Here is a 13,733-nt window from a genome sequence, read left to right as displayed (position 1 = left end):
CCTGTCACTAAGGCCAACAGTTAGTTGCTAAGGTCCATTCCCTGTTACAGAGGCCAACAGTTAGTTGCTAAGGTCCATTCCCTGTCACTAAGGCCAACAGTTAGTTGCAAAGGTCCATTCCCTATCACTAAGGCAAACAGTTTGTTGCTAAGGTCCATTCCCTGTCACTAAGCCCAACAGTCTGTTGCTAAGGTCCATTCCATGTTACTGAGGCCAACAGTTTGTTGCTAAGGTCCATTCTCTGTCACTGAGGCCAACAGTTTGTTGCTAAGGTTCATTCCCTGTCACTAAGGCCAACAGTTAGTTGCTAAGGTCCATTCCCTATCACTAAGGTCAACAGTTTGTTGCTAAGGTCCATTCCATGTTACTGAGGCCAACAGTTTGTTGCTAAGGTCCATTCCATGTTACTGAGGCCAACAGTTTGTTGCTAAGGAGCATTCCTTGTCACTGAGGCCAACAGTTTGTTGCTAAGGTCCATTCCCTGTCACTAAGGCCAACAGTTAGTTGCTAAGGTCCATTCCCTATCACTAAGGTCAACAGTTTGTTGCTAAGGTCCATTCCATGTTACTGAGGCCAACAGTTTGTTGCTAAGGTCCATTCCCTGTCACTGAGGCCAACAATTTGTTGCTAAGGTCCATTCCATGTTACTGAGGCCAACAGTTTGTTGCTAAGGTCCATTCCCTGTCACTGAGGCCAACAGTTTGTTGCTAAGGTCCATTCCCTGTCACTAAGGCCAACAGTTAGTTGCTAAGGTCCATTCCCTGTCACTAAGGCCAACAGTTTGTTGCTAAGGTCCATTCCATGTTACTGAGGCCAACAGTTTGTTGCTAAGGTCCATTCCCTGTCACTGAGGCCAACAGTTTGTTGCTAAGGTCCATTCCCTGTCACTAAGGCCAACAGTTAGTTGCTAAGGTCCATTCCCTATCACTAAGGTCAACAGTTTGTTGCTAAAATCCATTCCATGTTACTGAGGCCAACAGTTTGTTGCTAAGGTCCATTCCCTGTCACTGAGGCCAACAGTTTGTTGCTAAGGTCCATTCCATGTTACTGAGGCCAACAGTTTGTTGCTAAGGTCCATTCCCTGTCACTGAGGCCAACAGTTTGTTGCTAAGGTCCATTCCCTGTCACTAAGGCCAACAGTTAGTTGCTAAGGTCCATTCCCTATCACTAAGGTCAACAGTTTGTTGCTAAAGTCCATTCCATGTTACTGAGGCCAACAGTTTGTTGCTAAGGTCCATTCCCTGTCACTGAGGCCAACAGTTTGATGCTAAGATCCATTCCCTGTCACTAAGGCCAACAGTTTGTTGCTAAGGTCCATTCCCTATCACTAAGGTCAACAGTTTGTTGCTAAGGTCCATTCCATGTCACTAAGGCCAACAGTTTGTTGCTAAGGTCCATTCCCTATCACTAAGGCCAACAGTTTGTTGCTAAGGTCCATTCCCTGTCACTAAGGCCAACAGTGTGTTGCTAAGGTCCATTCCCTGTCACTAAGGCCAACAGTTTGATGCTAAGGTCCATTCCCTGTCACTAAGCCCAACAGTTAGTTGCTAAGGTCCATTCCCTGTCACTGAGGCCAACAGTTTGTTGCTAAGGTCCATTCCCTGTCACTGAGGCCAACAGTTTGTTGCTAAGGTCCATTCCCTATCACTAAGGTCAACAGTTTGTTGCTAAGGTCCATTCCATGTCACTAAGGCCAACAGTTTGTTGCTAAGGTCCATTCCCTATCACTAAGGCCAACAGTTTGTTGCTAAGGTCCATTCCCTGTCACTAAGGCCAACAGTGTGTTGCTAAGGTCCATTCCCTGTCACTAAGGCCAACAGTTTGATGCTAAGGTCCATTCCCTGTCACTAAGCCCAACAGTTAGTTGCTAAGGTCCATTCCCTGTCACTGAGGCCAACAGTTTGTTGCTAAGATCCATTCCCTGTCACTAAGGCCAACAGTTTGTTGCTAAGGCCCATTCCCTGTCACTAAGGCCAACAGTTTGATGCTAAGGTCCATTCCCTATCACTAAGCCCAACAGTTAGTTGCTAAGGTCCATTCCCTGTCACTGAGGCCAACAGTTTGTTGCTAAGGTCCATTCCCTATCACTAAGGTCAACAGTTTGTTGCTAAGGTCCATTCCCTGTCACTGAGGCCAACAGTTAGTTGCTAAGGTCCATTCCCTGTCACTAAGGCCAACAGTGTGTTGCTAAGGTCCATTCCCTGTCACTAAGGCCAACCGTTTGTTGCTAAGGTCCATTCCCTGTCACTAAGGCCAACAGTGTGTTGCTAAGGTCCATTCCCTGTCACTAAGCCCAACAGTTTGTTGCTAAAGTGCATTCCCTGTCACTAAGGCCAACAGTTTGTTGCTAAGGTCCATTCCCTGTCACTAAGGCCGACAGTTTGTTGCTAAGATCCATTCCCTGTCACTAAGGCCAACAGTTAGTTGCTAAGGTCCATTCCCTGTCACTAAGGCCAACAGTTTGATGCTAAGGTCCATTCCCTGTCACTAAGGCCAACAGTTTGTTGCTAAGGTCCATTCCCTGTCACTAAGGCCAACAGTTTGTTGTTAAGGTCCATTCCCTGTCACTAAGGCCAACAGTTTGTTGCTAAGGTCCATTCCCTGTCACTGAGGCCAACAGTTTGTTGCTAAGGTCCATTCCCTGTCACTAAGGCCAACAGTTAGTTGTTAAGGTCCATTCCCTGTCACTAAGGCCAACAGTTAGTTGCTAAGGTCCATTCCCTATCACTAAGGCCAACAGTTAGTTGCTAAGGTCCATTCCCTATCACTAAGGCCAACAGTTTGTTGCTAAGGTCCATTCCCGGTCACTAAGCCCAACAGTCTGTTGCTAAGGTCCATTCCATGTTACTGAGGCCAACAGTTTGTTGCTAAGGTCCATTCCCTGTCACTAAGGCCAACAGTTAGTTGTTAAGGTCCATTCCCTGTCACTAAGGCCAACAGTTAGTTGCTAAGGTCCATTCCCTATCACTAAGGCCAACAGTTTGTTGCTAAGGTCCATTCCCTGTCACTAAGCCCAACAGTCTGTTGCTAAGGTCCATTCCATGTTACTGAGGCCAACAGTTTGTTGCTAAGGTCCATTCTCTGTCACTGAGGCCAACAGTTTGTTGCTAAGGTCCATTCCCTGTCACTAAGGCCAACAGTTAGTTGCTAAGGTCCATTCCCTATCACTAAGGTCAACAGTTTGTTGCTAAGATCCATTCCATGTTACTGAGGCCAACAGTTTGTTGCTAAGGTCCATTCCCTGTCACTGAGGCCAACAGTTTGTTGCTAAGGTCCATTCCATGTTACTGAGGCCAACAGTTTGTTGCTAAGGTCCATTCCCTGTCACTGAGGCCAACAGTTTGTTGCTAAGGTCCATTCCCTGTCACTAAGGCCAACAGTTAGTTGCTAAGGTCCATTCCCTATCACTAAGGTCAACAGTTTGTTGCTAAGGTCCATTCCATGTTACTGAGGCCAACAGTTTGTTGCTAAGGTCCATTCCCTGTCACTGAGGCCAACAGTTTGTTGCTAAGGTCCATTCCATGTTACTGAGGCCAACAGTTTGTTGCTAAGGTCCGTTCCCTGTCACTGAGGCCAACAGTTTGTTGCTAAGGTCCATTCCCTGTCACTAAGGCCAACAGTTAGTTGCTAAGGTCCATTCCCTGTCACTAAGGCCAACAGTTTGTTGCTAAGGTCCATTCCATGTTACTGAGGCCAACAGTTTGTTGCTAAGGTCCATTCCCTGTCACTGAGGCCAACAGTTTGATGCTAAGGTCCATTCCCTGTCACTAAAGCCAACAGTTAGTTGCTAAGGTCCATTCCCTATCACTAAGGTCAACAGTTTGTTGCTAAGGTCCATTCCATGTTACTGAGGCCAACAGTTTGTTGCTAAGGTCCATTCCCTGTCACTGAGGCCAACAGTTTGATGCTAAGATCCATTCCCTGTCACTAAGGTCAACAGTTTGTTGCTAAGGTCCATTCCCTATCACTAAGGTCAACAGTTTGTTGCTAAGGTCCATTCCATGTCACTAAGGCCAACAGTTTGTTGCTAAGGTCCATTCCCTGTCACTAAGGCCAACAGTTTGTTGCTAAGGTCCATTCCCTGTCACTAAGGCCAACAGTGTGTTGCTAAGGTCCATTCCCTGTCACTAAGGCCAACAGTTTGATGCTTAGGTCCATTCCCTGTCACTAAGCCCAACAGTTAGTTGCTAAGGTCCATTCCCTGTCACTGAGGCCAACAGTTTGTTGCTAAGGTCCATTCCCTGTCACTAAGGCCAACAGTTTGATGCTAAGGTCCATTCCCTGTCACTAAGGCCAACAGTTAGTTGCTAAGGTCCATTCCCTGTCACTGAGGTCAACGGTTTGTTGCTAAGGTCCATTCCCTGTCACAGAGGCCAACAGTTTGTTGCTAAGGTCCATTCACTGTCACTGAGGCCAACAGTTAGTTACTAAGGTCCATTCCCTGTCACTGAGGCCAACAGTTTGTTGTTAAGGTCCATTCCCTGTCACTGAGGCCAACAGTTAGTTACTAAGGTCCATTCCCTATCACTAAGGTCAACAGTTTGTTGCTAAGGTCCATTCCATGTTACTGAGGCCAACAGTTTGTTGCTAAGGTCCATTCCCTGTCACTGAGGCCAACAGTTTGATGCTAAGATCCATTCCATGTCACTAAGGTCAACAGTTTGTTGCTAAGGTCCATTCCCTATCACTAAGGTCAACAGTTTGTTGCTAAGGTCCATTCCATGTCACTAAGGCCAACAGTTTGTTGCTAAGGTCCATTCCCTGTCACTAAGGCCAACAGTTTGTTGCTAAGGTCCATTCCCTGTCACTAAGGCCAACAGTGTGTTGCTAAGGTCCATTCCCTGTCACTGAGGCCAACAGTTAGTTGCTAAGGTCCATTCCCTGTCACTAAGCCCAACAGTTTGTTGTTAAGGTCCATTCCCTGTTACTAAGGCCAACAGTTAGTTGCTAAGGTCCATTCCCTGTCACTGAGGTCAACGGTTTGTTGCTAAGGTCCATTCCCTGTCACAGAGGCCAACAGTTTGTTGCTAAGGTCCATTCACTGTCACTGAGGCCAACAGTTAGTTACTAAGGTCCATTCCCTGTCACTGAGGCCAACAGTTTGTTGTTAAGGTCCATTCCCTGTCACTGAGGCCAACAGTTAGTTACTAAGGTCCATTCCCTGTCACTAAGGCCAACAGTTTCTTGCTAAGGTCCATTCCCGGTCACTAAGCCCAACAGTTTGTTGTTAAGGTCCATTCCCTGTTACTAAGGCCAACAGTTAGTTGCTAAGGTCCATTCCCTGTCAATGAGGTCAACGGTTTGTTGCTAAGGTCCATTCCCTGTCACAGAGGCCAACAGTTTGTTGCTAAGGTCCATTCACTGTCACTGAGGCCAACAGTTAGTTACTAAGGTCCATTCCCTGTCACTGAGGCCAACAGTTTGTTGTTAAGGTCCATTCCCTGTCACTGAGGCCAACAGTTAGTTACTAAGGTCCATTCCCTGTCACTAAGGCCAACAGTTTGTTGCGAAGGTCCATTCCCGGTCACTAAGCCCAACAGTTTGTTGCTAAGGTCCATTCCCGGTCACTAAGCCCAACAGTTTGTTGTTAAGGTTCATTCCCTGTCACTAAGGCCAACAGTTAGTTGCTAAGGTCCATTCCCTGTCACTGAGGCCAAGAGTTAGTTACTAAGGTCCATTCCCTGTCACTGAGGTCAACAGTTTGTTACTAAGGTTCATTCCCTGTCACTGAGACCAACAGTTAGTTGCTAAGGTCCATTCCCTGTCACAGAGGCTAACAGTTTGTTGCTAAGGTCCATTCACTGTCACTGAGGCCAACAGTTAGTTACTAAGGTCCATTCCCTGTCACTGAGGTCAACAGTTTGTTGCTAAGGTCCATTTCCTGTCACTGAAGTCAACAGTTTGTTGCTAAGGTCCATTCCCTGTCACTGAGGTCAACAGTTAGTTGCTAAGGTCCATTCCCTGTCACAGAGGCTAACAGTTTGTTGCTAAGGTCCATTCACTGTCACTGAGGCCAACAGTTAGTTACTAAGGTCCATTCCCTGTCACTGAGGTCAACAGTTTGTTGCTAAGGTCCATTTCCTGTCACTGAGGTCAACAGTTTGTTGCTAAAGTCCATTCCCTGTCACAGAGGCCAACAGTTTGTTGCTAAGGTCCATTCCATGTTACTGAGGCCAACAGTTTGTTGCTAAAGTTCATTCCCTGTCACAGAGGCCAACAGTTTGTTGCTAAGGTCCATTCCCTGTCACTAAGGCCAACAGTTTGTTGCTAAGGTCCATTCCCTGTCACTAAGGCCAACAGTTTGATGCTAAGGTCCATTCCCTGTCACTAAGGCCAACAGTTTGTTGCTAAAGTTCATTCCCTGTCACTAAGGACCAGATGCTTGTGTTAAAATCCATTTCCGGTCTTTAAAGACCGGAGTCTGTTGCTAAATTCCGTTCCCTGCCATTAAGGACCAGAGTGATGCTCAATTCCATTCACTGTCATCGTTGGCAAAACTCAATGTCAATGTTGTAAAGAAAATTGATTGGAAGATCATGGTTTTCATGATTAGTTTATTTTTATATTCACCATAACATGCAAATTAGCTGATTAATACGTATGTTCCACCAAGATTTGTTTTGAGAGAAACACACATTACTGAGCTGCTGCAAAATCAAATCAGATACATGTAATTATTATTATGCACATATTAACTACAAAAGCTGGACAAAGGTCAATCAGTTAGCAACAGTTTCCGGGTTCTATTCTCTGACCCAACTGTTCACTCAGTAGTATAAATCTGCCTTGCCTTCCAATCACATGGTATATTAGGTTTGGGAGACTAGTTTGCTATCAGGCGCTTGCAATTAGCACTTAAGAGAACAAGTCATTGTCAATGACACGTCCCCGTTCCGTTCATATTTGAGTGACATATACATTCAAAGCAGATCATGACCGAAATGCACCTGCATATGTACAACACATTGTGCTAAATCTGAACAAAATCCATCCATGCATGACTGAGATCCGGTTCTGGAATTGTGAAAATACGTGATTTTGATGCATTTTCGGCCTTAAAATGGCCATCATTCCGCTATTGTTAAGCAGATCATGAAACAAATGCACATATCTATTTGTGACATGATGTACCATGTGTGTGTGAAGTTTGAACTTGATCAATCCAGACATGTCTTGGATACGGATCCAGAACTGAATTCTTTAACAAAATGGCCGCCAGTCGGCCATTTCGAACTTGATCCGAAAAAAAAAGACGTGCATCAAGGTCCTATTATGTTTAATGTATGTACCAAATTTGAACAAAATCCATCCATGCATAACTGAGATACGGGTCCGGAATGGTGAAAATGTGCGATTTCAATGCATTTTCGGCCTTAAAGTGGCTGCCATTTGGCTATCGTTAATGAGATCATGAAACAAATGCACATACATATTTGTGACATGATGTACCTTGTGTGTGTGAAGTTTGAACTCGATCAATCCAAGCATGTCTCAGATACGGATCCAGAACTGAATTCTTTAAAACAAAATGGCCGCCAGTCGGCCATTTCGAACCCGATCCAAAAAAAAAATGACGTGCATCAAGGTCCTATTATGCTTAATGTATGTACCAAATTTGAACAAACTCCGTCCATGCATAACTGAGATCCGGGTCCGGAATGGTGAAAATGTGCGATTTTGATGCATTTTCGGCCTTAAAATGGCCACTATTCGGCTATCGTTACTCGGATCATGAAAAAAATGCATGTGCATATGTCCCATATAATGTGTGATGTATGAGTGAAGTTTGAACTTAATCGGTCCATGCATGTTCGAGATACAGGTGATCACGGACGCACGGACGGACGCACACAGGGCAAAACATAAGTCCCCGTTTTCAGACTGCGTCCGAACGGGGACTAAAAAAATACAGTGACTTCAATGTTTGGAAATGTCGCCTAGCACAAAAATACTTTAAAAAAAACAAAAAAAAACGTACCTCCTATTTTATACAACTCCAAGTCAGAAAATTTAACATCAAAGGAGTGTGGATAAAAACAACTTCTAAAACCGTAGAAATATTCTCGTATTTTCTCATCTCGACAGTGACGGCGGAATGCTGTTGGTCTTTCTACAACCTAAATCGAGATGAAAAAAAACAATGATTAATTTGAAACTAAAACTAATTATTATTTCAAATTGACTGCTAAATAGAATCTAAATTAATGTCTCATTTGGTTAGTAAGTCGGGACACTGCAGAGCCATACAATGGAAGTTTCACGTACATGTAAAAATGTTTGAATAAAAGTCAGCCTCTCAATAACATCTATGGCCAAAAGTAAAAAAAAATTGCATGTTTTGTTTTCCCCCTGCAGGTTATACACATAGTAGAAGCTAATGTGCATGACCTGCACAACCTCCCAAACAGCATAGCTTTCAGACCAGCCAAACATAAAAAGCTGTAACCACCTAACAGTATGAAATTCACACCTGCTGTATGTGAATAATTAACAGGTGTTAAGTTCAAAATCTTTCTAACCTACAAACTAACTACCGGTAACTAAGTTTGCATTCATTAAAACAAAATGAATACCAATCAGACATTTTGTATTCAATATGAAGCCCCATAGAGTATAAATAATGTATTAAATTTTGAAAGAAACGCATCCATACAAGACCACATCCAGTCCAGGAATGGCAGAAATAAATAAACAATAAAGTCTCCATTTGGCTATCTTGAATAAAATCAGGAAATGAAGGTATGATGTAAATTATGCAAGATTTCAACCCTAAACTAATCTAGTCTGTTTCATTGAAAACTGACAATTGGTATTTTACATATCTGGAACAACTATGGTATAAATTGGTGAATTTATCTAAATAACTCGTGAAGAAATCATGAAGTGATAGTTTCCCTTGAAACAAGTTTGGGTATGATATCTTTTAATTTTCTCTATGTCATTTAATTGATGGAATATTTTACTAAACAAATGATCAAGAATTTGTAGTTTGTTTTACTGGTCACTCCTTAACCTTTTCACCACCAGTTCCCTCTTTACATCACACATTTACAAAATAGTCCCATTCATAGTCTGCACTCTCCTTCAGAAGATTGGGACAAAAATAACAATTTTTTCAATGAAAACGCAAAATTGACTCAAACTTTGTCCATTGGCCCCAAAATTAGGGGTTTATTTCCAGAAAAATTGCAGAAAAACTTTGGCGAAAAAGTCTGCTAGTGAAAAGTTTGTAACTGTAAAATACAGAATAATCTGCGTCTATGCTAATCTGCTAATGAATATATTATACTAAGTACACCTGAACTAGAAAGAAAAAAACACACCCTGATGGCAAAATGCACAACAATGCTGAAACTTTGTTAATGGTTAACTAAAATAAATAAAGCTAGCGCATTCTACTGATAAAATCATTCACAATATTGCTAGTGTGTGAAAGGTCACGGTCGTGGAGGAACGCAGTAGAATTCACACAGATTGTTTTCGTTTGTACCACAAGTATCGTTCTAGTTCTTACAGTAATACATCATGAGGCTACAAAGATTCCTAGTGTACTTGGTGTTACTTGGGCTGATAGCAGAACATGTTACATTTGCCAAGAAGAACAAAAAGAACAATGAAAAAGAAATGGAAGACAATGAGGACGATACAAATGTTGCCATGACCGATGACGAAATAAGTGATCAACTGGACGAGGAGACTGTCCCAGTAAATAAAGGCAAGAAAAAACAGCATAATTCAAATAAATGCATTTACAGTTTTGAGGTGGATCAAAGTGAAGAACAGAGCTGCTCGGGAATGGACATGGAAACTAAAATGAAAATTGCAACGCTTGAACAAAAGAGTCAAATGCATGACGATATACTGGCTGACTTGGTACAGAAGAGCTCAACTGATCCGACAGCGTTGACTGAATTACAATTACAATTGTCATCCATACAAGCGATGTTTAGCAGTATGGCCAGTATGGGTGTAAATCAAAACTCCGGTAATACACCATCACAAAGTGCACCAATACTGTACAAAGGTGAGTGAAACAGAAAATATTAAATGTACTACCCCGGTATTCACAAATCTCTTATAACTTTCTACACTTCAAAATTTGTCTTTTGCTGTTATATTTCTATGACTTGTAGATTCAAAAATTGTTTAATGCAAAAAGTAAAGCAATGCAACCAATTGAAAATAGAATAAATTAAAGAAGGGAAATGGAACAACTAAAGAAATACAAGTATGAATTTTGGAATATGTAATTCATCACACTCTGACATGCGAGTCATTTGATGTTAACACCTGGAAAACAGTTATCTAAAATGACAAAAGCTAATTAGAGTTGCAAAATAAGTAGACAGATTATCGGAAAAACAAAAAAACAATATGAAGGCACTCTAACGAATCATCGCTAACAGATAAAATAGTGTTCGATGGCAGGTAAAGAAAACCTAAATTATGTCATAAAAATATTAATAATTAGATACTGTCATGAGCACTAACTGAATTTCTTAATTTTTGTCACAAAAGTGCATCAAAATAAACTACAATTTTGTCCTTTTTAACACTTTAAATGCCATAATTTATTTTGAAAAAATGTTGATGCAACATTTTTACTGTTTTTATATATTTTTCTAAACAAATTTTGATAATTTTGGACCAAATAGATATAATTGTCTATTTTATGTATAAGATAACAATTTGGAAAAAATTCTGAAAAAAATTATATGGGTTTAAAATTTGCCTTTGGAACTCAAATGTGTAGCGAGTACCAAAATAATGACATCACATGGTATGTCAACACTTTTGACAGCAAAGTATCAGAGATAATATGGTAGATTTATTCCTAGTATTATAATTTCAGATTGTCAACAGATTCTTGAAGAAAGCGAAATGAATCTAAAGAACGCAATCTATATGATTAAACCGTGGAATGCTGAGAGGCCGTTCAAAGTGAACTGCGAAATGGAAGGAGAGGACGGGGTATGGAACATTATACAAAGAAGAAATGATGGGTCGGTTGATTTCAATATGGACTGGATTGGTTACAAAGTAGGTTTCGGTAACATGGACGGTGAACACTGGATTGGAAACGACAACATCAACAGACTGACATCGCAGTCTAAGTACATTCTACGCATTGAGTTTGAAGACTGGAATGGTAACCTGTTTTACGCAAATTACATGGGCTTCCTAGTTGACAATGAGTATGCACGGTATAAACTTCACTTGGGCGAATACCAACCACATTTTGGGGTTAATCAAACCACTTCAGGTGACTCTCTATCGTACCACGACGGGCAAGAGTTCAGTACTCCCGACCGCGACAATGATAAATCCGAACCAACTCAGTGTGCTAAGACATACATGTCAGGTTGGTGGTTCAATAATTGTTTCCATAGCAACCTCAACGGTGTGTATCTGAAGTCTGGCGAGAATGACATAATTCATGGCGGAATATCATGGACTACTCTCAAAGCATCCAACATCTCGTCTATCAAACAAGTCACCATGAAAGTAAAGAGAACTGGATTTATCTAACATTTATACACAGTAAAGATGAGGAAATAACTAATAAACAAACACACATCACTCAATGACAAATTTCCTGACAACACTAGTATAGTATGGTATATTGCAACAATACATGATCATGTAAGTTTTAGATTTTTTGCAAGTCAGATAGAATATTTCTGCTTACTATCCTATCAATAACAACTAGGCGATGTCATATGCAATACACTTACCATGTCTGTTCTTTTAGAAGTGTTTATCCAAATGGAAATACAGATACAAAAAAATATGATTTATTTTGGCCACAAATAATCTGTCATTTTACATAAGCACATATCCCACTAATGGAGCAAATACGGTATTTAAAAGCTCAGTTTAAATATGACAATTGACTTATTAAGTAAAAAATTGCAAATTTTTCTGGAAAAACCACCAGCTGCTAATCAATAAAAACTTCAAGTAAACGGAAAATCAACGTACTATTCAAAATCGCGTGTCGAAAATAAATTATAAAATTATAAAAAAAATTATCTATTGTACATTGTGTGTAATCTAATGAAAATGGCAGAATATCAGAACCAGAAATTGGATTAAAATGTGTTTGTCGCATACGACTTATTTACCACTTCCGTGTCACTGAGAATGTTCCAGAACCGTACTGTGTCTGGGTGGAATATTCTAGATTTTTTTTAGAAACTGGTTGAATAGGTAATAGAACACTGTAGGAGGCAATAGAAGGTAATGGAACATTCTAGAAATTTGTAGTAAGTTCCAGACTCATTATGTATGCTGATGTGATGGTCTATTTATAGACAGTGGGGGTATATATAGAGTTCAGATCGGAGATCTCGTTGAATTGTATTGGAGTTTAAGTATCTAGTTATTGGAGTAGTGGAGTTTTACCGCGTTATTGTACTTGATGTCTGCAGAGTATAATAATACCAGTACCAGTTGAAACCTCATCTGTTGGCTCCGTGTTCGTATGTTATCATCGCCGCCAGGGAAGTCTTTATGTTACTGTTGCCATTTTGGTATTTGAACCATCACACCTGTACTATACCAATTACGGTAATATTACGTTGCGTGTGACAGTGTTTAATTTCAATAATGCATTTCCAGCCATTCTTGCATTACTCGTTTGCATACACGAACCACAACAACATGAACATTAAAATTCCAACAATATTTACACATGATACTGTATGTCAACAGAAGAACACACAGACCGTACATAATATTTCATTTACACGGCCCAAGACACAACTAAAATGCTACTAATACTAGCAAAAACTACAGTTTTCTACAACAGAGGAAAAACTAAACACATGAAGTTCAAGTCTCAAACTTGAACTTGTCTAACATTTTTCAAATCTGATTTGCAATAAACACAAACATATTTAAATTCCTGTTTTCACAAAAATCTCAAATAATTGAGTAAACAATGAACCATTCAGATATTGAAATACCGAATCTAGATTAGGATTTTGATAATATCTGAAACACGGGTGAAAGTTCAACAGACATGTCTTGATTATCGTAAAAACTCGATTAATTTGCGGTAGTAAAAATAATTATTTTTTCAAGTGCACGAATTAATAGCGTAAAAACGGAAATTATTGGTTTTTGGTTAGCGAATTAAAAGAGTACTTTTAGATCGATTCAAAAAGGAGCTGTTTTTTGATAAATTTATTAGTGATTTGTTTTGTTTTCCAATGAACACGATTACAGGACGTTTTTTAGTGCCTCTGAGACTCGTGGCTAGCGACATTCATGGCGTATAGTCGAGCAGAGAACACGCACTGCGTCAAGGACCACACACCATGTTACACTTGAAATAAAAACAGTGAAATGGCAAAGGTCACTCTGTACACAAACAAACAATGAACACGTGGCTACAAAGTAGCCGTCTGGCTGCGCTGCCTTTTTATATTTTTCTAGGAATCGCCCAGGCGATGTTATGGCAGATATTACAAAGCCCATCTTGTCTGGAAAAATAACCCTGCGTTGATAAAAATGATCTCAAAAAATGTTTAGAAAAAATAATGTCTGCGTTGACCAAATATAATCATGCAAAGTGTTTCCATAGATTGGTGAGAGGTCGTATTTTACGTGAACATGAACATGCACTAAGAAGGAAAAGCAAGCCAAAGTCGAAACGGGGTGCATCATGGACATGACATAACACATGCTGTGACAACTGAGTGATCAGCGACATCATTTTGGGACGCAAT

General features: G+C 40.7%; 2 protein-coding genes across 2 annotated transcripts in view; one reads left to right on the top strand and one right to left on the bottom strand.

Annotated features, from left to right (window-relative positions):
- Positions 1 to 13,733, bottom strand: part of LOC102808002 (polyribonucleotide 5'-hydroxyl-kinase Clp1-like) — a 38,120-nt gene that overhangs the window by 7,916 nt on the left and 16,471 nt on the right. The window contains exon 9 of the mRNA XM_085501369.1: positions 7,979 to 8,117. Within this exon, the coding sequence (XP_085357495.1) occupies positions 7,979 to 8,117 (139 nt within the window). The remainder of the gene's footprint in view (positions 1 to 7,978; positions 8,118 to 13,733) is intronic.
- LOC100367904 (fibrinogen-like protein 1) lies at positions 9,431 to 12,120 on the top strand. Its single transcript, XM_002741612.3, has 2 exons — positions 9,431 to 10,024; positions 10,853 to 12,120. The coding sequence occupies exons 1-2, from the start codon at positions 9,526 to 9,528 to the stop codon at positions 11,527 to 11,529; spliced, it is 1,176 nt and encodes a 391-aa protein (XP_002741658.1). The 5' UTR covers positions 9,431 to 9,525; the 3' UTR covers positions 11,530 to 12,120.

The sequence above is a fragment of the Saccoglossus kowalevskii genome, chromosome 7 (assembly GCF_978046115.1).
Source record: "Saccoglossus kowalevskii chromosome 7, keSacKowa6.1, whole genome shotgun sequence".
Lineage (NCBI taxonomy): Eukaryota > Metazoa > Hemichordata > Enteropneusta > Harrimaniidae > Saccoglossus > Saccoglossus kowalevskii.
This window is presented reverse-complemented; position numbering and strand designations above follow the sequence as displayed.